This window comes from Montipora capricornis, chromosome 10 (genome assembly GCF_036669925.1).
Source record: "Montipora capricornis isolate CH-2021 chromosome 10, ASM3666992v2, whole genome shotgun sequence".
NCBI lineage: Eukaryota > Metazoa > Cnidaria > Anthozoa > Scleractinia > Acroporidae > Montipora > Montipora capricornis.
In genome coordinates this window covers 29,175,397-29,201,003 of record NC_090892.1, presented here as the reverse complement: position 1 = coordinate 29,201,003, position 25,607 = coordinate 29,175,397, and the positions used below count along the sequence as shown (strand labels likewise).

The following is a 25,607-nucleotide window of genomic DNA, read 5'->3' as shown; positions in this document are numbered from 1 at the left end:
GTGCTCTTGTCCAAAGTATTGTATTGTTCCTTTTATTGCACAGATGCTGTATGGAAAGGAACAGAAAGGCCCTGTCAGTGCTCTTACCCAAGTTAATGGCTACCTAGTCAGTGCCATAGGACAAAAGGTGCAGTATCAATACAAAGGGAGGATCTTTGTCTTAATCTGCTTTTTATTTCAGGATTCCTAAGTGGCCTTAAATTTGTTGATAAGGTCTCACAATTTGCCCCAAAATTTTGACACTAACAGAAGTTTCCTTTTTTTGTATTTGACTGGACTGGTACTCCTTGGTATATTGTACTTTATTAAAACCTGGATCATTGGATAATGCAATTTGAGAGTTTTGATTAGCTAAGCCATCGTGGGTTATGAGCCATTATACCATGATCTACAAACACGGCAAGCATATGCGTGATTTTTTGAGCCTTTTTATTTTAATTATAGTCTAGTTTTCTATATCTTGGGGGCGTTTTTAATAAAACAATTATTCCACTCGCGCTTGTTGGATATGAGATGATTAAAGGCAACCTCGGCATTACGCGCCTCATTGGCTATCTATCATCTCATATCCAACGCGCGCTCATGGAATAATTGTTAAGTAGAAGTGTACAAATAAGTAAAGTGTCCAATAACGTTATTCACCCATTCACTTGTCTGTTTGCCGTATGTCACTTCTGATTTATTTCTCATTTCGACAGCCTAATGTCTTGAATACTACATACTGTGGTATTGAATAAAGTAGAAAATTATTGTGATTATTTGATGTAGCAGTAATTTAAGGTCTCTGAATTGGAAAAAAACTCTTTGAATATCATCTCTCTGGGTAAAAAAAGATAAACAATTTCCAAATATTGCATTTCCAGAATTTCAATGTATCCTCCATTTACATCTTAGGAAAGTGGGAGATATGGAGTTTTATGTAAAATAAATTAAATTCTCGGAGACTTATACCTTCAACAGATCTTCCAAATCACTTTGGGTCCAAACTGACAAAAATAACATATTATAGTGTATATAGTGATGGTGTACTAAACAGTATCCACACTCAGATGTGAAGGCATTCACTGAGTCTCTCTCTCTCTCTCTCTCTCTCTCTCTCTCTTTAGAAACTTACTCAATCAAAACACAGTAGAACCCCAGATACTCGAACTCTGAAGGGAAACGAAAAACTGTTTATTTGTTGCAGTAATTAAAATCAAATTGCTCCAGTCTTTGTTCTAATGTTAGAATTTGATCACACGGTGAGAATAGCGAATGGGATATCTTAATGGGCATTCATGGCGAGTTATAAGAACCAGAAATGTTAATTCAAGTTATCAGGGTAGAATTTGAGCAAGGGAAACGACATTTAGTTTGTGTTAGCAGGGTTTTCGAGTTAACCAAGTTCAAGTTAACTGTAGTGAGTAAATATGTAGTGACTAACTGTTGTGACTAAAAAGTGAATTAAAGGAACTAAGACTCAGTTCGAGTTAGCATGGGAGTTCGAGTTATCGGAGTTGGAGTTACCGGGGTTCTACTGTGAGCATAATAATGTTTGAGATGATCAGTTTGCTCAATTGAAATTTGCACAAAGATATTTGATTGACCATATTCTTCAAATGATATTGCATTTGATTCATTATTGTCAGATTTACATCTGGAGTTTCAAAGACAATAATGATTTGGTTGGCATGGCATTTATTGATTCCCAAATGTACATCCATTCTTTGGTGTCTATCAAGAATCTGATCATTGCAGCTGATTTATTCAAAAGCATCACACTACTTCGTTTACAGGTACTTATCAAATATAGTGTGAAGCCCTTTTAAAGTGGATTTGATAAGTTTGATGAGTGATAAAGACAGAGTACAATCCTTAAATTAGTATGGAAAGTGGGAGAGTTTATTTTATTATTTGTATTATTTGTTTTTATAATTATTAATTGTTTGTGACAACTGACATGATGATCTGTTGATAATTGTATGTATGTACCTACCAGGAGGAGACCAAGACACTAGCATTTGTTAGCAAGGTTGGTGATCAATAATTTACTAGAGCGTGGCCCCAGTTGCTCAATAGCTGTATAAGTTTACCCAGTGGATAAGTCGTTTTTATTTGCAGATAAGTCATTTATATTTATCCAGTGGAGTATAAAAAATGTTGGCCAAGGTTTTCTTTGTACATACTTTTACTTAGATCTGCTTCGAGTATGCATGTTCACAGTTGCATGAGCAAATACTGATATCTTTGCGTGGATTATCCACCAGATAAAGTTTTCAGGACTGGGACCTAGTGTGTATTTTGATTGTACCATTCCATTGCCATTTCGATTGAAACATTCCCCTCATGCTTGTTGTCTTGATTTTTTTCAAGGATCCCAAGACATTGGAGGTGTATGGGGCTGATTTTGTCATTGATGGTCCTCAACTTGGACTTCTTGGTGAGTGTAGTCATAAATATTATGAATATTATCGTGATTATGATTGTCATCACATTGTAAGATGTAAAAATAACATTAGAAAACATCTTAAGGAGGGAGCTAGGGTTACTCTAGCACTCGCACAAAATTTTTTTATGCGACACATTTGCAAGGCATAAATTTACCTTCATAATCAGATAATGTTACCTGCCATGTAAACACTAAGGGTTTCAGATTAAACTCCCAAACCCAGACCACAGCCAAGAGCTCCTAGAGGATATTAGGAGCATGTTTTCTTGGGAAAATATCCAGAATATACATGTAGGCCCTTAAGATGCCATTTCCTACATTTTGATAAACCAATTCTCACCAATTATGTTATTGTGGCATTGGTGGCCCAACGAACAAAAACGTGTGGTGCGGTTGTAATCATGCTAGTTATGTCAATAAGAACTTCACCTTTAAATGGTGTATATTGTTTGTTTGTTTATTTCCCAGTATCAGATGTTGATCAAAACTTGTTCCTCCTTACTTACCAACCAGAAGGTAACATTCAATTTATTGAACCAATGTCAAAAAGGAAATTAACAATCATTAGTCAAAACTGCAGTTTCAACAGACTTATTATTATGTTGCATGGTGTCACGTCCTCGGGTTTTTAGTGAATGGGCATCCTTTTCTCTAAGTTTCACAATTCCAAATTTGAAGGAAATAAATGACAAAACTATTATGGGAAGATACAGTATGAGGAGCAATCCCATGCCAAAATTACTACAGTAGTTTATCGGTTGTTTCAAGAGTATTTTTTTTTTATTGTAGCCATGGAAAGTTTTGGAGGACAACGGTTACTTCAGCGAGCAGATATCAATGTAGGAAGTAACATTATATCATTCTTCAGAATTCGTGCAAGAACAACTGGGAAAGTTGGAGGGAAAGACCTCAGACAACTGACTTGCTTTGGTAAACACAGAAACACTCCTTCATGATTAAGCCGTTCCTTGTGTTCTTGAAATTAACCATTTGGCAAATAGCAGTTATTGTGTTTGGGTTGTAGCACAGTCATGTCTTGCATTGAGGAGAGTTTTTGCTGTGTTTGTGTGTTGGGGAAGGGGTAAAAAGACTTGTTTTAATTTCAAAACTCATGCTGTGACCTTATAAAATTCTGTTACTAATCTAACACAGGTAGTTTTCAATACATTTACTGTTTCAACAACATGTTCTCGTTGGATTTCTGACTAAAAATCATGTAATCCATGTACTGTAGTTACTAAGATGCACACCCAACTGTGATATCCAGTACAAAATTTCTTGTTTAGTTCAAGCATTTGCTACCTATTTCCTAAACTAAGATAAGTGTTGGTTAGCATTGTTTTACACCTGTTAGGGTAGATACAGTGGTATGAATCATCGTTACATGTGGAAAAGAGTTGAGGGACACTTAAATAGTGTCATTCCTAGATACAAGTGATAAATTACTGATACAAGTGATAAATTGCTGTTGGAGAGACTAGCAATATAGGACACATCATGACCCTTATTAAACTTAACATGCATTTAATTAACAATACAGCACATATGCCCCTTCCCAGATGATTGTTCCTTTCCTTTCTTTTCCCAATTTTAAAAAAAATATTGGCCATAAGATTTGACCTCCATTGATATCAACGCCCCCCCCCCCCCCCACCCAAAAAAAAAAAATAAATAAATAAATAATAATAATGAATAATGATGAGGGAGTCTTTTTTGTCAGAACCCATTTCCAAAAAACAGTACTGTGAATCGATCAGCCTTGTTTGTTGCTGTTATTGTTGTTCAGGGACTCTTGATGGAGGCATTGGACTATTGCTACCAATGACAGAAAAGACTTACAGGCGACTACACATGCTACAAACAAAACTTGTTGAATGTATTCCTCACGTTGCTGGGCTTAATCCAAAAGCATTTAGGTTAGTGTAGGTATTGCACCTGTTTGTTTTGAATATTTTCAGCCAAAATCATATTCACTTAGTATTGGTGCTAACTTTGAACCAAAATATATACCACATACACGGCACTCTATTGTTAAAAAATGCATTCTCCACAATCAAACTAGATGTTTGTCTTTTACTTTTATACCTATGTGAGAAAACAGTGCACTATGTTTCAATGGCATAATTGTATTGTACACGTGTCATTACTTCACATAAAATAGAATTAAATAAGTAAAAAACACTTAAATCAACATTCTGATACCAAATTTTATTGATTCTCATGGCTTGCATTACAGACTAATTAGTGGTAAAAGGAGAAGCCTTAGCAATGCTCACAGGAATATCTTGGATGGAGAACTTCTCAGCAAGTTTGCCCATCTGGGTACCATGGAAAGGTTTGAGGTCACCAAAAAGATTGGAACCACACCTGCACAGGTACTCTTCGTGCTCATCAAGTTTATTCCAGAATCACATTGTGAAAACCTTAATGTATGATTTTGATTTAAAATGGACTCAAAAAGGTTACACACTTACATGTAAAAGAAATGAACTGAATGCAAACAAATATAACTCAGCAGGATTTGCTTGAGCAGTGAATAGAACTACTGCAACGCCTGGCATATTGATATCTAGAATACTGACAAATGTTTTTTGTTCTTTATTGTTCTCAATAAAGGATCCCTTCCAAACACTCTTTTCACTGAGTACTCATTGTCTATAGGAAAGAAATAATAACTGTTGTTTTTCTTGGTGTGTCAGGTAAAAAAAGAAATTCCTTTGGCAGCCAAGGCATTTCTCAAAAGTAACTTTTAAAATCATTATTTCTCTTAGATTCTTGATGACCTCATGGATGTTGAGCGAGCATGTGCACATTTTTGATCCCAGCAGTGACAGGCATCATTGTCCATCAGAAGGAGAGAACTGTGGAGATTTGCCAGACAGTTTACTATTAAACATAAGTGTAGTTGGACTAGATATGCAGCCTGTCTGGAATCATTATTTCAATTAAACTGGCATGAAATAAATCAATTTTGTTATGCAAATATGTTGTTGAAATAATGTCCATTGCCAATTGATTTGAAGAACTGATTTCCTTCTATCACTACAGCTGTACGTTTGAAACCCATTTTGATAAAATTTCCATTTAATTTTGGTTGCATCAAGGATGCCATGCTAAAGAACACTGCTTCAGACTGCAATGCTGCACATTTATAAAGAAAAATGTTGGCCTTTCTTGGAATCCAATCAGCATTAGTTTTAAAAAGGATTGAAGGATTAATGCCTTGTATCGGTTTTATTTTTTCTTCAAGTAAATGTAAGTTTTCTTTCATTTTATCTGGCTTATGATAATGCCAATGTTGAACCTTCAGAAGTAAATAAAAATGCTGGCAAATGTTTATGCACATGCCATTTTGTTTTGTTCATCACCAGTATGAGTCAGGGAGCATATGTAATCCCGTGGGATTTTTATGGTGAAAGCAAACCACCTGCCTAGATGTGTTAAGGGGACCCCAAGGAACACAAACAATGTTGTCGGCAATTTTGTAACATGCACCAGCGGCCGTTATGGGGGGTCTATTTTTAGACCTATATGGCTCAACATGGAATAGAGGCTCGAATATAAAATGGAGTGTAAATACAATTAACTACAATAAATTTCCACAAAAATACCAGAAATCTTTCATATAGTCTACCGAATACATATCTAGACTTAAGTACTAAATACTGATCACGTGATCAACACTGCACGAAAGCGAGACTGGTCGTTTGTTGTCTTCAAATAAGCATCAAAAGCATATTTCTTTTTTATGGAGTTGTTCAGAAAAATGACCAACAAGTGAACAACATGATAATATGAAGGGGGTAGTTTCTAAAGAAACTGGTGCTGCGTCGGTGGGGAAGTGGTATACAAAAATTTTGTTTTTATCAACGGAGTTGATAATGTAAAATTGGCCACCGTACAGAGATTCTATAAGCTGCCTGATGCAACGTTGCGTCGTGTCGGTGGCCAATTTACATTATCAACTCCTTTGATAAAACAAGAATTTTTGTAAACATGATAATATGTTTTTACGTGAATTGAACGACATTTGAATATGTTTTGTTCACGTAAGACGACATGGAAGTGAGGCTTAGCTCGCCTACACTTATTAGGCTTGGTCTATTAAAAGCGTCGAGCCAACGTCGTGCCGAACCGAATTTCTTTCCGATAATTGGCGCTTTCAGTGCGAAGAAGAAATGCAACTAGATGGTGGATATTTACCGAGACACGAAGCGGCAAAGTAAAAATCCAACACCAGCCACCAACACCGAGGTGAATACTTGTCCGTCTTGTGGTACAAAAATAATCCTTTGTATGAAATATACCACTTAGTGTATTTATGGTTTGTTATTTGCAGTACTGTGACTAGCAGTATTGGGCAAGAGGATACTCTTCCAGTGAAAGAAGTGTTGTTAACGTTAACGGGTGTCGGGCACAAAAACAAGAAGCCTCTACTGATTGCATTTGTGGAACAAGATCTTTTGATTTATGAAGATTTCACTTTTGCTGAGTCCTCTTTGGAAGGTCATCTTAATCTCAGATTTAAGAAGGGTTGTGTGTCATCACCCCTGCAAAAGTGTTATTTTGTTTGCTCTTTTGTTTCTTGCTTATTGTTTATGGAGAATCACCTCAAAAGTAGGTGGTGATAGTTCTGTAATTAGTGGTAATTTATAGAGTTGATCTGATAGGTTGTCCAAAATACACAACCTGAAGCGGTGTGGCAAGACTCCAAGGCAACAAATCCTCTTAGCCATATGCTATCCATAGGTGCCATTGTCCTTTTTCCATCCGTAGTTCTCTGGCGATGGAAGGTCTGGATTAGGGACTTTGTCATTGGCCCAGATCGTGGTTTGGTAATGCGCTCGCTTAATGGCCTCTCGGAGAGCAGCTTGTGTAGGGAGTAGTTGTCACGCTAGCTTCTCTATTGCATAGAACATGCCCGCTGTGGGAAGGATGGCAGAGCAAGTGCAGTGACACACTCTTCGTCAGCTTTAAGAAACGCTTTCCAGCATTCAACAAAAACAATCTTTATTGACTATTAGCATTATTACAAGAAAAAATGTCATATACATTAAAAACTTTACAATAGGATAACAAGGAAAAGTAATAAATTATTTGGAGCCTAGGGCTAAAGGAACCGTGAGGTTTTCGAGTTAGCCCCTTCCCTTCCCTTCCCTTCCCTTCCCTCCCTTTATATGCAAAGTTTCCAGTGACATCAGCTCCGCTCCAGGCATGAAAGCCAGGTAGTGCTGCCGTTCTAGCTGCTCCTCAAGCGCGGACAATTGAAAGAAGCTGGATCTTTCGGTGGCACTGTTCTCTTCCGGTGAGGAATGAAGTGTCCGCACATAGCTCCGGGTAACGTCTAAGGGCCAGTACAAACACTTCGATGTCAGGCGAGAAGATCTTGATACTCTTGGCTCCTGATGCGGTGGCATCTACTCCGTGCGGCAGGATTTTAGTATCTGCCTCTTCTTGGTCGCTATCGAGATACGCCATATCCTTGTGTGTTGCCTTACACTTACTGCTCCATGCAACCTCCACGTTCAAACCATTCTCACGTCCCTTTTCTAGAGTCTTGCTTGCAAGATATTGCGTCAGTTCATCCTTGGTGCTCACATGTGGCAAAAGTCTCTTCATTGCTACCTGCATAAGATTTGGTGTACCAGTTTTAGCATCTTTACCTCTATATCTGGCTCTATTCTTCTTGTAGTACATTAGAAATAGGATCATTGGTTTTGGATGAATAATCGTTGAAAGCTTGGTACCTTGGAAATCTGAGTGGTGTCAGTAATCTTGTAGCTGTTAGTTTCCAAGCCTCCCTGACGAAATTCGCGAGTTGCGGTCTTTAAATAAATGGTACATCATACCTAAAAGCAGAATAACGTGCATATTAATGCAAGTAATTATAACTACTATAAATAAAAATGTTACAAGATAAATATCAGCGGCAGTGACAAACCTGTCGAAAATAAGACTATTTCATCTGCATCTCGGTACTTGTCGAAGGTCGTCACAGTGAAATGCTCGGCCAGATCCGAGCAGGTCTTAAATCCAACCCGGTTTTTCCAGTGCTTATACCTCGGCCATACCATCTACAATGGAAACCTTGATCAACACATCTGCATTAGCCAATTGGTCAGAGGGTTCAGCCTGCTCAACTGATCTGTCACTTGGCAGCTTCCCTAGAATACTCATCCAGGTACTCTTTGCGGAACAGTGCAGCATATTGCCATCAGCGGCAAACATTGATCGTGGAACTACCGAGAACTCGTACACTCCCACTTCCTCTTTGATGTCTATCTCAGGACGGGACTTGCAGATTACCATCATCCGCGCGAAGACACATCGATCTTCCGTTAGCTCGATGATCTTTTCCTTTGTAGCCACCTTAAGTGTTTTCTCAGTGGTCTTCCACGTTTGGAGCTTGCGCTTTTTTACCACATCCCAGATGCTCTTCTCGGCTGTCTGTATCCGTTCCTTAACGAATGTCCCGAACAACTTGTTATCAATGACGTTTTGATCGTAGAGATCTTTCTTCACTTTCCTGGGCAATGTGCACTTTCGGCACTTGGTTGAACAGATCAGGGCCTTCTACTGTAAAGCGTTGTATACTAGCGGTTAGCTGGTGGACGTTCCTTTCTTCACATAACATGACAGCGGTTGTGGTGAGGTTGTGATGGCTAGTCTGTGTCTTGGAAGAAGTACCTGCCATCAGCTTGGCTTGTTCTGCCAACCTTGCTAACTCAGGTGCAATCAAAAAATACTTCGTGCGTACAGTAGGGTTTAGCGTGATGCCAATCAATCCACCTGAGACTTTCATTGATCTGTTGCCGTGTTCAAGCGCGTGGTCAGCGCCAACAGCACAGAATGCTACCTTCGCGTTCTTGTTCACCACCCAGTTACCATTCTGGAACTCCTGGTAGATTTCAGGATCGGTCTTCTTCTCCATCTCTGCCAAGTAAACAGGAATCATGCGAGCGTAGTTTAACACGACATGCACGAAGAAGTACTTCACAAACAACTGCAGTTCGCACGCCTCTGATAAACATCATCATCTCATTAAGCATTGCTATGTACCCGCGGGGTAGACTTGAGCAGTGAACTATCCTCATGATCAGCATAAAATTGCTCCATCTTTGCAGCAAGCTCTGTTGAAATGATGGTCTGTGCCAGTTCTTCCTTCTTTGCTGCAATATCTTGTTTGTCGCCTTTTTTTGCATTGATTAGCTGACTTCTCGATAATCGTGCGCACAGCTTGGTGTCTCACGAAGGCGTCCTGGTAGAGGCTGAATAGAGCTTGTAATGTAACCGTGTGCGCTGCTTCTCCTCTCTTCACGTGATTCCCACCGAGAATCTGCTTCACAGCAGAAGGCCCAGAGAGATCCGACTCGACCCAGCACATATCCAGGCCGCTATTCGCGATGAATGCACCGATTGTGCGAGGTTGGGCCATCACCATGTGTAGCTCACTAGGACGAAGTATTATATGCCCAAGATCTTGACGGGTCATCTGCAACTTCTTTGCCGGTTGATACAGTCCCATGTCAAGCAATATCACAGTCCTCCTGTTCTGCCCTACAACCGTTGTCTTAATATTCTGTGCTTGCATCATAATGGTAAGCAGATTCTGTCACTCGTGTGCTGTTCCAGCCATCAGGGGAGGGATGCCAACTCGTGTCAACGGCATGGGACTACTCGTAATGGAGTTATCGCCAGACCATACTGGGATGTCGGTACTAGGGGGCTGGTCGTCTTCAACTTCTCCATTGGTGAGTATTCTAGTCAAACTGTGTCCGAGAAGCCATATGAAATCTTGCTTCTTGATGTACAATAGAAGTTGGTCTTCGGTGCACAATACAAACTGGGGGAAGGTGAGACTAACAGGCTTTCCAGGAGGGCGCAGGGCATTCTAGCAAGGTTGTCACAAACTCGGGAAGCTGTCTGATTGAGCGACGACACTGATCTCCGGGATCCACGATCAGCTCTGGTGCTCCATCGCCTAGTTCCTGCCTTTGGCAAATTGCCATCGCTGGGCCGTGGAAGGTATTGTTGCCATCAGGAGTGTCTCTGCGAAATCCACATTATCAACCACAAAAAAGACGTGCCTACCCAAAACTACATCAGGGGGTAAATATCATTTATAGACCATCATTCAGCTCCATGCGCTTTAGAATGGTAGCTTCGATTTTCGCCTCTACTCTCAGGATCCTGTTGTAGTCCACTGACATTCCAAATCCATATAGCATGGTTATGAGCTGCTTGCTGCTCACGGCCTGCTGTACAGCTATCCCAACGGCTTACTGCAGCGGCATTTCCGTCGAGGATCTTACAACATCGGACTTTTGACTTGCCTCTCAGTCGATACAGTGGTCTGGGATAAAGCCATTGCACGATTGTACACTTCCTCAGATTTCTTTCCAGCAGAAAGCTCATGTTTTGGGCCTTGTATAATCCATCTATAAAAACTAAAAAGCTCTGCTGGTATGTTCTCATCAGGCAGGTTTTTCAGTAAACCTGTAATCTTCCACTTTTTACATTTGGTGATAGATTTCCTAACTATTGCGGCGGCATCAAACGGAGTTTTCCCATCGGAGTCTACGTTTGCGGTCTGATCTTCAGCCATCTGAATTACTTGATCTCTTGTCTTCTTGATGCTGACTCGATCGGACTCATTGACACTTTTAGGTACATGAAACTTTATCACTGGTATCTCTCGGAGTCGTAACAGCTTCAAGGCCGTCCGCCCCTCGGATTTTCCACATTCTTAGATTCTAGTATACTTTCAAAAGCATATTGTAATTCGCACATAGTCGCCACTTTTCCGCTCCTCAAAGTCATCTCCGTCATTTCACAAATTCTATTTGTGCTGCAATCTCACTAGCCAACTTCTCAGATGATGACTCGGATGTTTCTCTTCGTAAAACGTGAGTTACAACAATTGCCCAATAGTTTTTGTGGTACATTACATCTATCGAATGAGCTTGTCATTCCCTGACATCCCAATGGCAGTGCGAAGGGACTCACCAGAAGAAAAGCTACTGATATTATGCAGGTTTTTTAGGTAACCGGGTGGGCCATCGCAGAAAAAAAACAGACTTTCTTATTGTAGGGAGACGTTTTCGAACGTGTTAGTTGAGGAATTTCTACTGATGAATCTGGTGGTGATTTTCGCCTGGACTCATTGGGGCCTTCGAGCTGCCTCTCATACCTCCCTCTTGCAGCATTGCAGCATGTACTGCCTCTTTATAACATGATCTATGCCATAATGCCCACCCATCCTCAAGCTCTTGGACAGACGTAAACCTCAACTTCTTCCACGCTTCTGTTTTCTGAAGATTGCCGTAATACTCCATTCCTCGAGCGATACCCAAACTTTTTCGCGAGCTTCGGGCATTTCAACTAGATTTTCGTTTTATTTTCCTTTGACAAATTATACATAAATGTAAATCCAACCCTTGGGCCTCAGGTTCGTTTGTTTTTGAACCAGAATCCATGTCTTCTTAAACACCACAAAACATGTCGCTCTAGATGGTCTGTAAACCCAACATGGCGGACCTCGAAAATGATGAAAATGACCGCTGACCAAAATCATTGTTTTTTTCCTGATTTCAATAAGCGATTAATTTGAATATAGTTTTTAAACATGAAATAATATTCTCTTTGATAAATTTAACTCTCTGATCAATTATCGATACCAAAATTCATGCTTTTGATGCTTATTTGAAGACAACAAACGACCAGCCTCGCTTTTGTGTAGTGTTGATCACGTGATCAGTATTTAGTCACTAAGTCTATGGATATGTATTAGGTAGACTATATTAAAGACTTCTGGTATTTTTGTGTAAATTTATTGTAGTTAATTGTATTTACAATATATTTTATATTCGAGCCTCTATTCCATGTTGAGCCCCATAGCGGCCGCCGGTGCACGTTACAAAATTGCCGACAACATTGTTTGTGTTCCTTAATAGGGTCCCACATATCTAGGTAGGTGGTTTGCTTTCACCATAAAAACCCCTTCGGAAATTTATTTTATGACATATGCTCCTTGATTATACTGGAAAATACCACTGCTAAGTTTGTCATTTTCCTGAAAATTTTCAGGGATCAAGTTAGAGAGAGAAACTTGAGATCAGAATTAGTCATTTTACAATGTTTGCTTACCCAACTGGCCTTTACATTGCAGATAAAATGGGGGCTGCAGTTGGCAATATATTTTTTTAATTGCCTGTAGTTGTAAGAATGCAGGCCAGTTAGCATTTTAGTCGTGGTTCTCATGCAAATTATGGTGGCTCAAATTTCAAGGGACCCTGTTATTAGAAGGATTGACACGTAACAACACTGATATGGAACCATGTGAAACATCACTTATTGCTGAACAAGATGCAGTCATTTTTGTGACGTACCAATTTACCATAACAACAGGAAAGCCCTGCAAAAACACCCTTTATTTTGGCTTTAGCTCCTCATATCTGAAAAACGAACCCGGTGACCCCAGTTTTTGATTGCACAAAAGTGATCTGCAGTCCAAGATGAAACTCTCTGCAAAGTTTAAAAAAAATATGTGGAGTGTATTCAGAGTTACCTTAAACTTTCAATTATTTAAGGTGGCTCTCAATCCTCTCCACAGAATTTTTTTCAACTTTGTAAGTTTCATTCTGGTGTGCTGATTACATTTCAGAAATAAAAAATGGGGTGATTGTTTTACCAGTATACAGAAAGAATCCCAAACATTCATTTAAGCTAACCTTAGGACTAAACAATAGTTCTTAGGCCTAATGTTAGCATTTGTAAACAGTTGGGGTTGTTTCCGCGTTGGTAAAACAATGACTTGTGACCTGTGTTTTGTACCTGCTCTCATTTTCCTTGATTTTGCAATTTCATTTGTTTATATCTCCACTTCTGCATGGTTATTTTTTTTTCCAATTTTTTTTTGCGTGGTAACGTTAAGAAATGGTAAAGTTTAAAAATTCCATAGGCAAAAAAATAATAATAATTTGAGACACTTTCAAAAAACTGGTCTACAGGTGTTAATTTTAAATATCTACTAGAGATTATTTCTAATGTTATTTTGGTGATAATGTATGGGAAGATCTCAGTGTCCCATTGTTTGAAAACAAACGACACTGTATGTAAATTATAAGGCCCAGATAAATGCCTCGTACCATTGTCATGGTGTTTTGAAAGAAAATGTCATTAGAGAAATCTATGATGACCCTAATTTACTGTACCTAGGAACAGAGTAATACATGTTTATTAGTGTGAAAAGAAGAGAGACTATTTTGAGCTTTACCACTTTGATAATGTATTGAACTTGTTGTGTTCCCAATTTTATCAAGAGGTCACAAGGTGCTTACACTGCAATTCTTTATCTTCTGATCTGACCACTACATTGTTATCGTCTGGTATAAGACAGAATAAAATCTGTCAAGTCTCACTCCCTGAAGTCAGTGGGTTAACAGGTATGTCCAGAAATGCATGCAGCTACAAAAATTACAAATTCCACAAAATTGTGCAACCTTTGAGTAATGTTAACAAAAACGGCAAAATTGTTGTTGTTTTTACTGTTGTTACAGTGCTAGGCACAAGGAGATCAATGTAAGAGCAACAATTGGTTATATCGAGGTAGGTTTACACTTGGGCCTCCAAATTGTGTTCGTTTTCACGAGGATTTCATTATATGGAAGTTCGGTATTTCGAGATTCTGTTTCATGATCATAGATTTGACTATGCAAAGTCATTTGAATAATTATGGTATATTGCCAAAACAATAATTATCACTCATTCTGGCGTGAATGCTTGTCCCTTGGGTATAGCTGAGAATATTATTGGTTGAGCAATGATATAAAGCTCAAACCAACACCCCTTTCTTGAGTCAGCGCAAGAAAGTCAAAGAAACGGAGTTCCCACCCTCCCTTCCCCATTAGTCGGGTTGACTTGTGCCACAGCATTCTGCCTCAAATGCTACTTCGTACTGGATCCTGCTTGGTTCAGTCGGAGTTGCGCTCCCATACCTAATCAACAATTAACTGAGGCAGAATAATACACTATAATTTTGGCCGGGCTGAGGAATATTGTCATTGTATTGAGGACTTTGTTTTAATTATAGCTAACTGGTAACTGCCAGTTACCAGTCAAATTAAATATATTATTATCTACATGAATGTAAAGGAACCGTTTTCTAATGCTTAGCTATATGTGGAGTAACCAGGTTTACAACAAAACAGCGAGAAGCCAGTTACTGGACACTCTAATACCAACCCAGGGGAGGTCAGTTTGGGAACAGCAGTAATTACCTTATGTCAATCTGCTGCATAAATCTTAGGGCCGATTTACACGATACGATTTTGTCGCATGCGACAAGCTCACGACAGGTCTACGACATGACTTACGATTGTCGCAGCGTTTTAAAACATGTTTTAAAATGCTACGACATTTTTTCTGACGCACACAACAATCGTAAATCATGTCGTGGGCCTGTCGTAAGCCGTTGTCGCATGCGACAAAGTCGTACCGTGTAAATCGGCCCTTAAGGACCCAGGAATAAAGAATGCAAGGGGGATCAAAAGTCTCAATTGTTAAACAGGGACATACAGTGGAGAGGTGAAATTATGTCAAGATTCCCAAAAAGACTCGACATAGTAGAAGTTGTGGCAAATGTTGTGCATTGAATATATAACGACCACATGGCCATGCTACAGATATTTATTTCTCCTTTTTACAATAATATACAGTGTATTAAATTACAATGTCTGCAGAGTCAAGTGTTGAGATTATATGGAAAATAGAGTCATTCAGAAACCCATACATTGGCCAGACAAAAAGTGTTTTCTTCAAAGCTTAAATCTTGTGTTTCATCCTAAAATGAATGACAAGAATTAAATAAAGTTTGTTATGATACTAAAAAAATTAACTTTCTCTTCAAAGCCAGGCTGAAACAACCAAAAAGACTTGAAATTCACAGGCTGTTTCAACTACAAAATATTATTTCCTTAAAAACTTGTCTGCATTTTTTAAGTCTGCAAGAGAAAAAGAACAAAACATTAGTCAATATATAGCATTGCATATTACATCTGTTAAGTGTTCTGCCTAAAACTTTAGTCTTAAAATCAATTAATGCACACAAATAATGAATAATACACAGGTGATTATACAAAATCACACGCTCTCATTGGCTCGCTATCTCGGATTATCAGCCGATAATCACCTCGACGGACAAAATGGCTGCCAGTAGTCGTTTTGCCATTGTAAGTGAAGATGATTTCGCGTTAAAATTTTTTTAATTTTTCTCTTTTTGGAAATAATCACCTGTGTATTTATACTAAAACAATTATTATTCACCTCAGGCTCAGTGATTATCGAAGAATATTCACCTCAACTTAGTCTCAGTGAATATTCACCGATAATCACTTCGCCTTCGGCGAATAATTCTTAAATAACACATGTCATAAATACACACATAATTAGCATTGTTCGACACTAGCGCTTGCCTGATTGCCCGTGGAAAGTAAAACAACTCCAAGACTTACCCAATTGGGCAATCAGAATTTTTGTAAATGACTAACATTTTGCTGAACGATTTGATGTAGTCAGCGCAAACACAATAAAAAAATAACATTACATCTCTTTGCTGCCATTTATTTTTCTGCTAAAAATATATTGGTACAAACTTCAAAACAGATTGAAAGGAGAAACCTGTTCATAGCTTCTATCATTCTCCAAACGAAAGGAATGATTGTTATAATGGAACCCAGTTTTTACATGGCCAAATTTGCAACTACATTGTATAAATGTACCTTGATATCAAACATTCTAACTTTTTGTCATGCAATTTCAACCAGCTTTCAAAGAATATACTACTGGACAAATTGCATTTAATAGGCCACTTTGAAAATACCATAATAATCCTTTGTTTGTGCCCCCACATTTTGCATAAGCATTGTTTCCAGTTTCTCTTGGGACTTACAATGGTCCCAAGAGAAAACAAAAACAATGCTTATGCAAAATTTGGGGGGACAAACAAAGAGTATTATGGTATTTTCCGAAGTGGCCTATTCAAAACAGCCTAATGTCAGAGAGATATCCATTGGAAGGAATCTCCCTTGATCTCTTATAGAAAAGGAAAATCGCTTAAAGATATGCTTGTGAAGGCCACTAGAACATTGTGGACACACAGCAAGAGTAACATTGGTCTGTAAAAATTGACATTTTTACAAGCCTCCTTTGAGATTTAATGGGTAACAGGTCTTTAGAAGGTGGGCAACTGAAAAAAAAACCATGGGCAACGAAAAAATCAAACCTGGTTGCCCAAAGGGCAAATTAGTAAGAAAGTTAGTGTCGAACACTGATTAGTGTACATGTTATACACATGAAGATAATTTCCCTTTTGCACTTTAATATGACCTATTCTTCCTTCTCCCACATTCAAACCATATACTGAACATCAACTGAATGTGATTTATGAAATACCCTGTGCCGATTGTGATTGGTGCTATGTACACTGTAGGTGAAAGCGGCCACTGTTTGGAAACTCGTAAGGAAGAACATATCAGGAATGTCAAAACATGTACTAATGGATCAAACATTGCAAAACATGCATGGTCATTTGACCATCGCATAGATTTTGATACTTCCAGTGTTATAGACAATAGCCTGCGAGCAGGCTCTCCGAGGGCCTCTCTTTCTCTCCCACAGAAAAGAGGAAGCCTGCTCGCAGGCTATATCGACAAAGGCTCTTTTTACATAAGAAAAACTTTGGAGGCTTGGCACACCTCTGCTACCAAGCATGCTGACAATAATTCTAAGCCAATTCCAAACCAGTATAGAATTCTTTTTAAACAAGAGCCACCGAAATTACACATTTTTACTTCTTTTGTTCTTTTAATTGTTATTTTTATCTCGCCTTTTCTGGCAGATATTTATTATATGCTCTTATCCATCAAAGGCTGTAGATCGACAGACGAAAGCTCATGTTCTTTTTTTGAATTTTCAGCCAGCAAACGCATGGTATTTTGATTATGTCTCATCCTGGCTGTGCTTCAATCTTTAATTATTTTAAGTCTGCTAAACAGCTGTCACTTGGAAATTACTGGGACTACTACAATTAATTTTGATAACTGCAAGAGAAGACACTGGGAACCTGTTAAGTGTACTTGGGTTTTACAACAAACTGTTACAAATACTCCTCATACTTTGATTGGGTCATGCAGTGTCCCTCCCACTGTCATCCATACCTTGAAACCAGCCAAATGTGGTCATGTGATGCGAGAACATGAGAAAACCAATTAAACTGATAAAACTCAAGGCTGTGCTCTAACGGTGCCCGGTTGCCTGAGGAGACTAACATTTGGCTTCGGGCAAGTGAGAAAAATTACCCGGTCGCCAGGTCGGGCACTCTGGCTTCTTGTATTTCTAGCAGATATGGCGGATAAAAAATCTAATATGCTGGTGGGTACAGTTTACGAAACAATTGGTTCAAAGTCTGTTCCACATGATTTCACATGTAGTATAATACGTGCCTTTGCATGTGACGGCAACGTGGAGTTATAGTTTTAAAAAAGAGTTGTTATTTCTGCTCTGACAGCGGTAAAGCACGGCCGGCAAAGTGGTGCAATTTACTTTTGTATGAACCTGGGAATCGCAGTTTATGCAAATTTAATATTTTTATACGATTTTTCGCAGCTGCGCCTGCTTGGCTAAAAAACATTTAGGTTATGGTTGTTTTCTCCTTGTATATGAAACAACGAAATAAAAAAAGATATCATGTTATTTAATTGTTGTTGTTTAAGAAACAGAGCAATCCTGCATTGTCTTTGGTGTCGTGACAAATAACGCTGTGACTGGCGCTTCGACCGAATCCACAAAAAGCTCATTCCACCAAACGTTTTACTGGTAATATAAGGAAAAAATACTTTAGTCCTGTCCTGTAGCGATGATTTTCTTCCAGATCAAGATGACTTGCTCAAAAAAATTTTATAGCTTTGGGCCTTGGTGGTTTCATTGTTTAACGGCAGTTTTCACAAGTCAGATTATTCCACAAAATAGTCAACTTTCATGATTGAATTTACTTGAATAAGCCTACAGTGTACTTGATAACTGTAGGAGATCGATTTATGAGAACTTGGAAGGTAGTATCAAATACGAAGACCAACCAGTGAATTCACTGTGTAATGCACGTAAACTCGCCGCCTACTTTTCCTTGTAAGTTACCCCAAATTTTACAAAGAACACGACAAACATTTGCACAGAACATGAACCTTGGATCCGCAAAGTTTTGCACATGGTCCAGCAGTTCAGTACTTAATGTAAGCTGTCTAGATCTGATTTGAATTCTAAAATTCTTATTGAAAACCCTGAGATTGGGTTTAGGGGTCAAACTATCTACGTATTTTGTGAAAGGATCTGACTTGGAACGAACTGACCATGGAACAAAGTGACCGGATACCTTCACAAAAGCTCCATGGGAATCAAGCGGCATTGATTCACGTTTTGAAAATTTATTTTCAACCCAACTCACCAGTAAAACGGTTTACCTGTATTAGACCCAAACGTCTTTACATAAACCTCCCGCAATCTTTACTTTTTCACTTTTAAATCTGAAAAACATCGATGACATTGCCACTTTTCTCGTCTTTCTCAAGTATGGCGTGAAAAATTTGACGGGTTGCGGGTTTTTCTTGCAAGAGCAAGTAAGACGATCACCAGAGCAGTAGCAGCAATGTTTTGTTTAGAGAGAGATGGATGAAGATCTTGCTGCATTGTTGATCTCAGATAATTAATCGAAGCAATAATTAATTAATAAATTTGGGTGACCAACTTGAAGGGCTAGGCACCCCAGCTGAAATGCTTGGGGGCTCCCCGAAATTTTCCTCGGAGCACAGCCTTGAAACTGATAATAACTTGTAATAATTACAAGTATGAAAAAAATGGAAACCTCCTCCAATGTGAAAAAATGTCATATTAAACTCCTACCTTTGATTTGTTTTGCACTGGTAAGTAGAGTTTGAATTCTGCTGGAAGTTCATCTTCTGAATATAGTCGGTCAGAAAAGTAAACTCGTCTGATCCTGCAGTTGGCATGGATCTGTTGTACAAGAATAATACCAAACCAAGGGTTTAGAGACTTTTAGCCAATTATATCAGACACGTAGATGTATATAATAATCATTTTCACCAACGGCAAAGTTGCAACAGCAGGTGGCTGATGACTCAGCCTGACGGGCTGTAGAGTACGAGGCCCATAGGGCCAAGCCTCTAAGGGGACACACTCTCCTAGAAGACTTAAATTTTAGGTTTCAGGAGGTGCAATTTCCTGCATTTTGGGGCTCAAATTTCTAGTTGAAACCATTTAATGTCTGTAGATTGGTTTTCCTTGTTTTGACATAATTAAGTAATTACGTTCAACACATAATACATAATTTTGTTGAACGAGAAGAGCTGCTTTGAAATGAAAAGTGTCACGTGTACAACATGTGTTCGCTGAGATGAAGTAAGTTGAAGTAAGTTTACAAGTATGTTTTGAATTTTTTTTTTAATAATGAAAATTTCATAGCCTGAAAAGGCTATAGGTGGATTTCTGTCAGTTGCCAGCTTCTACTGAGAACCCTGAATATTCTCAATTTACTGCTCCCCACTGGAGCTTTCCAGGGCCTATCAAACCTAGCATAGAAAGAAACATCAGTTTACACAAACCCAACTGTAACTAAATCAAACCCATTTCCTTCACTATCTTTCTGCATTGTCTGCCATTGTACTTATTTTATTCCACAGCACTTACATCTACATGAAAACTGAGAGGTTTGGGTTAGTAAAGTTTGTTACAATGTGCTATTTATGACTTCGGGAATTTATTCAATGACTGCAGTGCTTGTTCCCAAAAGTGATAGAGCATAGCATTGATGACCTTGCCACCAGTTGAAAAGGACAGCTCCTTTACTCTTCTGGTGCACTCCTCTTTTTAGACAGTCTTCACTCCATTTTGTATAATGATGTCATCAGCTTTCAAGACCTCCTTCACACTAATCTCTGTTGCATTCGCAATTTTAGTGCAAACCACTTTGACTCATACTGTTAGTTTTTTTGGTAGACCTGTGTACCTAATAGATAGTAATGCTGGGGTACATTTTGTTGATATTGACATCATTTATCAAATGAATAGTAACCATAGCATACTTATTTTAGTTTCCAGTGTTGAGGGAATGAAAGTAACTGTAAGGCAGTTTACTGTGGCCATGTTTACTGGACATCAGTTCTGTATTTAACCCTTTCATTGCTGGATTGAGTCATTGTGAGATGCTTTATCATACGAACTCTTTAATCAACTCTTTAAGGATGGTGTCACCTATTGTTATTGCGCATTTGTTCTGCATATCATGCAAACATTTGGTCATGCACTGATTTTACATTTTTCAAGTTAAACTATTTTTCCGCTCTCTTTGATCAAAATGCCTCAGAAGACTTATACCGTTGCAGTACGAAACACATGTATCTTGTGGAAAAAGAACAAAGAAAAGAAATAATAATGGAACAGTGCTCACGACACATTGGAAAAACTAGAAACAATGATTGATCAAAGCAAGAAAATGTACAGTGCAGAAGAATTATAATTTTCAATGGAGCCATCTTTAAGTCCCATTAATAATGAAACTGGCCTATTTATCATCAAAAATTACGAAAAACAAAATGTACATGTAGTAAATTCTTCGAAGACAACTACACAGGGTCTGGGATTACGGTAATACTTTCAGTGCAACACTTATTACTGAAGCACGAGCCAAGCATTTGTTTTTGCTTTGTACAATCAGCTGCTGCCAAGACTGACAAATATAAGAAAAAAGATCGAGGGGCGTCCAGTAACAGACATAAGTACTGAATTAGTTCACAACATTTAATGGGCTTTAAAAGGCATTCAAAGGCAGGCAAGCTCACCACTGTGACATTAGAAACCATTGATAATGTGTGATGCTAGACAATCACTTCAGTGCATATGGGTTGGATTCCATTACAGTGTACAACAAAAATCACGTAGATTTCTCACTCCACTTTCCAAAAAAAGACCCAATCTTCCCAAAGAATCAAGGAAATATCCACTCAAAAAGCACAAAACTATCTTCTTTGTGTACTTATCCCCATTGTGAATATCCCAGAGTGCACCACAAAAACAGGTGCAAATGTCTTTATTCACCTGGGAGGGGAGTGACAAAATTGCAAAAATCAATACACAAAACACTGAAAAAAAAAAATTAAAATAGCGAGGTGACCCCTATTTTTCATTACATAAAATGGCAGTTTGAGGCCCATTGAAGTCGGGATAAATATTTGGTGCTGTGAAAAATTGATAAAGGGCGCTTTTTAGCAACTAAAGAGGAGGGCTGTCAGGCTTCAAAATGGTTCTATTGTCACGTTTTTTAATGCAAAACACATTTATAGAACCATCCGGTTGCAATTTGCTATTTCTTTAAAAAATCTTTGACGTTTCTGTTGTTTTACTGAAGGAAACATTTTTGTTAATACAATCTGCGTTTCCACTTTTTCAAAACACAAACCTGACTATCTCTCAAAAATGCATGGTTACCCCTGTATTTTCATTTCACATTCCAATAACCTAAACTGAGATCTTCTTTTCTGCATAGTCATACCCCGCAGAAAAATTTCTTCTTATTAGGTAGCACCGTCCTTAAAAGAGTAAAAATAATTAAATGAAACCATCTTGGTAAAACTTTTGCTTCGTGAGATTTACTTGCGAGGACTTGCCAAATTAAAATTTGGAATTTTTGTTAATTTTCACCCTTTTGCTATTGTGCAAAAGTGCAGTTGTGTATCCCACCAGAAGTGAATATTCCAAAAGGAAATTTCGAGTTGTTTCTATCTCAGAAAACATGATCTTTCGACTGAGTAAACAAAAAAATCTGTCATGTATACACTTTAAAACGTTGCTTCAAATATCCCTCCTCATTATGCATTTTGCATGGCCTGAAAATTGCTCTTGACATAATACAGTCCTTAGCAACCACTGCCTTTCTATAGTTAAGGTTCACCCCCCTTAAGTAAATGGAAAGCTCTTCCCAAAAGGATGTCTTCATAAAGAAAGACCATTACCCCTAGGAATAAAAAGAGGAACAAAATGACCATTGCATTCTTGACACCTTTAGATGTTTGGTTCAAATGGGAGCTCAAAACAAGCCATGGTCATTCGGAGAAATGAAAACATTGACCTGCTGCTGTGCACTTTGACACTTCTGAAAATTCTGAATACTCCAAAAACATACCTGAACCCGAAGTGTCTCAATGTAATTTGTACCATATGCACGTCTTGTAAAATCTGAAAGGTTAAACTATGGAAAAATCTGGTTTCACTATTTATCCTGTTAATTGAAATAAATCAAAATTAACTTAATTTAATAATAGAGTTTTGACTTGCGTAGTATCTGAACCCAATAAGGATGGTTCCACGACTAAATCAGATAAAAAAACCGTCAAGCCAAATGACTTCCATATGGATGTAACGTTACACTTCGGTTAGCAACTAACCTTGCAAACTCAAATAAATGCAAAAAATGATTCACCTGGATCTGATTCCATCCGTCGTCCAGCCTCATGGGCATCGTACAAATGAAGGGTTTAACTCTTGTAGTGGACTGATAGTTTGAGGCGCGAAATCGTCTCTTAACATTCTTGTCGTCTAGGACCTTTAGATGTCAACAAATGAGATTGTAAGATGGACTACCAGACTAGAAGAATACCTAACGATACTGATATTTTAAGACTTAAAACCACTTGAACATTAACGTCACTGTTACATTTTATATACCTGAACTTCGAAGGTAAAGTACTTTTTCAAATTTTTTATGATCATCACCAGGAAGGGTAGCTTTATTCCAAGAGTTTTCTTGGGATCAGCTGGGCATGTGATGTACGTGGTACTGAAAACAAGAAAGAAAATTCTGAGGGAAAACATTTCAATTTCCACGCAAGCAATAAGTTTACGGACAAAAATGGCAACATTTTCATTCTTTTTTCCTTGAGTTGCACAGACGTGTTTGTCCCCAAGCAGTGTGCTTACATGAGTATTTCCGATGATCACGCAAAGATAAGTACAGCTTACAGACCAGTTTTTACCTGACATTTGTTCCAACCACTTCTAAAACGAGAGACTGAATATCGTTATCGGTTATTCTCTTGATATGTCCATTCCTAACCTAACAGGAGAAAAAAATAGGAAACTTTCAACACATATGTGAACCACGGTCCGAGCGTACAAAAATTTAAGCTTACTTTCTTGTCCCATATTTGTAATGGTTTACTGCCAATGCTGTACAATATTGAAAGGAAACCTGACTGGAAAGTGTTTTTAAACATAATAAAATATTTGAATCTTCTGATTTTTTCAGAAATCTCAGTAAAAACTCGCTACACTGTCCTCTTCCGCCTGTGCCAACCGTATGTTGAAGCTCAAGTGAACAGTGCTGTCGCTAGGTGCAAGAAGTGTTTGTCCATGCGCGGGGGAAACAGTTGCTATGGAAATTCAATGAATCATCTAATCAACAACCTCGTTTAGAGACTCGGCGAGCCCTGGCGAAAGTAACTAGAGGCTCTATGAGCGTAAACTGGGGTGCCTTGTGGTACATGTTGCAGAGAAAGTTGGGATGGTATTGAAGGCGCTGAAAGTGGATTTTCCCAGGATTAAAGGCGCTGATACACTGTGAAATGCTTCGTGCAACTTGTCTCGCACTGTTTTGGCGACATTGTGGTGGGACAAGTTGCACGAATATTCTTGCTCTTTGGCAATTTCAACTTAATCAAACATTAAACAAACATAGGGAGGAAGACACTTCTTGTCCTTCCCCTCCTTCTCGAAGAAATGTAACGTTAAGATTAATTTCCTACACTATATCGGCCTGTGTAATGCGATTCCAAAGCAATAGAGGGAAGCTGTTTGCAGTAAACGTGAAAATGACTCGTTCCCTCCGAGAAAATTAGTGCTCAAAACACCTTTGAATTGTAAGAAAGCAACAACCTCGTTTAGAGACTCGGCGAGCCCTGGCGAAAGTAACTAGAGGCTCTATGAGCGTAAACTGGGGTGCCTTGTGGTACATGTTGCAGAGAAAGTTGGGATGGTATTGAAGGCGCTGAAAGTGGATTTTCCCAGGATTAAAGGCGCTGATACACTGTGAAATGCTTCGTGCAACTTGTCTCGCACTGTTTTGGCGACATTGTGGTGGGACAAGTTGCACGAATATTCTTGCTCTTTGGCAATTTCAACTTAATCAAACATTAAACAAACATAGGGAGGAAGACACTTCTTGTCCTTCCCCTCCTTCTCGAAGAAATGTAACGTTAAGATTAATTTCCTACACTATATCGGCCTGTGTAATGCGATTCCAAAGCAATAGAGGGAAGCTGTTTGCAGTAAACGTGAAAATGACTCGTTCCCTCCGAGAAAATTAGTGCTCAAAACACCTTTGAATTGTAAGAAAGCACGCACTTTTTATGTTTCTAAATTTTTAAAAGGCTTACATCGGATTCTAGACTCTTAGAGGCCGGTTTCAGGGACGAGAGAATTGCAGAAGTATGTAGCTAGCCTTGCATTCAAAGTCACTAAATATCTAAAGCTCTCTATGTTTCAATTTAAAATAAACGATCACATCCTATACACCCGCGACTAACTATTTAAGGCCAAAATTATTGCCTGTGACAAATGCCAAGCACGCGGTGATAAGTGGACTTTAGAGCATCTGTTTGTGTAGTGCCCGCACGTCCACTCTTTTTCAAACCTTTTTTACCTCCTGGTGAAACTCTGGTAACTCGCCCACCGTAGCCTTAACGAACACAGATAAAATTTATGGACACCACCCTGAGAAACAATCCTTTGACATTCTCAATTTTTGCTTGATTTATATCTATTTTGCAGCCAAGGAAAACGAATCCTATTGCTTCCAAGCATTTGAAATTGTGCTTAAAAATAAACTTTCTACTCGTGTGCGTGAGCCCGCGTGAGCCTCTAGCTGTATTCAGTGAAAGTCACTGTGGCAGTGAAAAACTGTGGCTTTATTAAACGGTCAGTTTTCAGTGCTATCTATTTATCTTACTTTTTTTATCTTGTTGTAGGTGTGTGTTAAATAATATTCTCCCAGGCACTTAAAATGTCTCGGTAGAAGAGTGGTACTAAGGACATTCCAGGTAGCGTTTTTAACCAAAAA

At 38.6% G+C, this 25,607-nt stretch overlaps 2 protein-coding genes and 1 pseudogene across 2 annotated transcripts in view; 1 reads left to right on the top strand and 2 right to left on the bottom strand.

Moving 5' to 3' along the window:
- Positions 1-5,763, top strand: part of LOC138019122 (cleavage and polyadenylation specificity factor subunit 1-like) — a 91,689-nt gene extending 85,926 nt beyond the window's left edge. The window contains exons 35-43 of the mRNA XM_068865794.1: positions 44-127; positions 1,629-1,775; positions 1,979-2,011; positions 2,353-2,419; positions 2,897-2,944; positions 3,218-3,358; positions 4,215-4,344; positions 4,665-4,803; positions 5,200-5,763. Coding sequence (XP_068721895.1) covers positions 44-127; positions 1,629-1,775; positions 1,979-2,011; positions 2,353-2,419; positions 2,897-2,944; positions 3,218-3,358; positions 4,215-4,344; positions 4,665-4,803; positions 5,200-5,247 — 837 coding nt within the window. The 3' untranslated portion in view covers positions 5,248-5,763. The remainder of the gene's footprint in view (positions 1-43; positions 128-1,628; positions 1,776-1,978; positions 2,012-2,352; positions 2,420-2,896; positions 2,945-3,217; positions 3,359-4,214; positions 4,345-4,664; positions 4,804-5,199) is intronic.
- Positions 5,764-11,140: 5,377 nt separating this feature from the next.
- LOC138020610 (uncharacterized) lies at positions 11,141-11,763 on the bottom strand (annotated as a pseudogene).
- Positions 11,764-15,101: 3,338 nt separating this feature from the next.
- Positions 15,102-23,884, bottom strand: LOC138018553 (cilia- and flagella-associated protein 20). The gene is made up of 7 exons (XM_068865227.1): positions 23,683-23,884; positions 23,527-23,606; positions 23,219-23,330; positions 22,974-23,096; positions 22,677-22,742; positions 19,382-19,492; positions 15,102-15,429 (listed from the first exon to the last, which is right to left on the bottom strand). Exons 1-7 carry the CDS (start codon positions 23,764-23,766, stop codon positions 15,424-15,426), a joined length of 582 nt encoding a protein of 193 aa, XP_068721328.1. The 5' UTR covers positions 23,767-23,884; the 3' UTR covers positions 15,102-15,423.
- Positions 23,885-25,607: the final 1,723 nt, after the last annotated feature.

Excerpts from the sequence above, each read along its gene's own strand:
- LOC138018553 (XM_068865227.1), bottom strand. The coding sequence starts at position 23,766 with ATGTTTAAAAACACTTTCCAGTCAGGTTTCCTTTCAATATTGTACAGC. Across the intron at positions 23,097-23,218 it reads ACTTTACCTTCGAAGTTCAG|GTCCTAGACGACAAGAATGT; the intron begins GTATATAAAATG and ends TGACATCTAAAG. Across the intron at positions 22,743-22,973 it reads ACGGATGGAATCAGATCCAG|TTTAACCTTTCAGATTTTAC; the intron begins GTGAATCATTTT and ends ATTTTTCCATAG.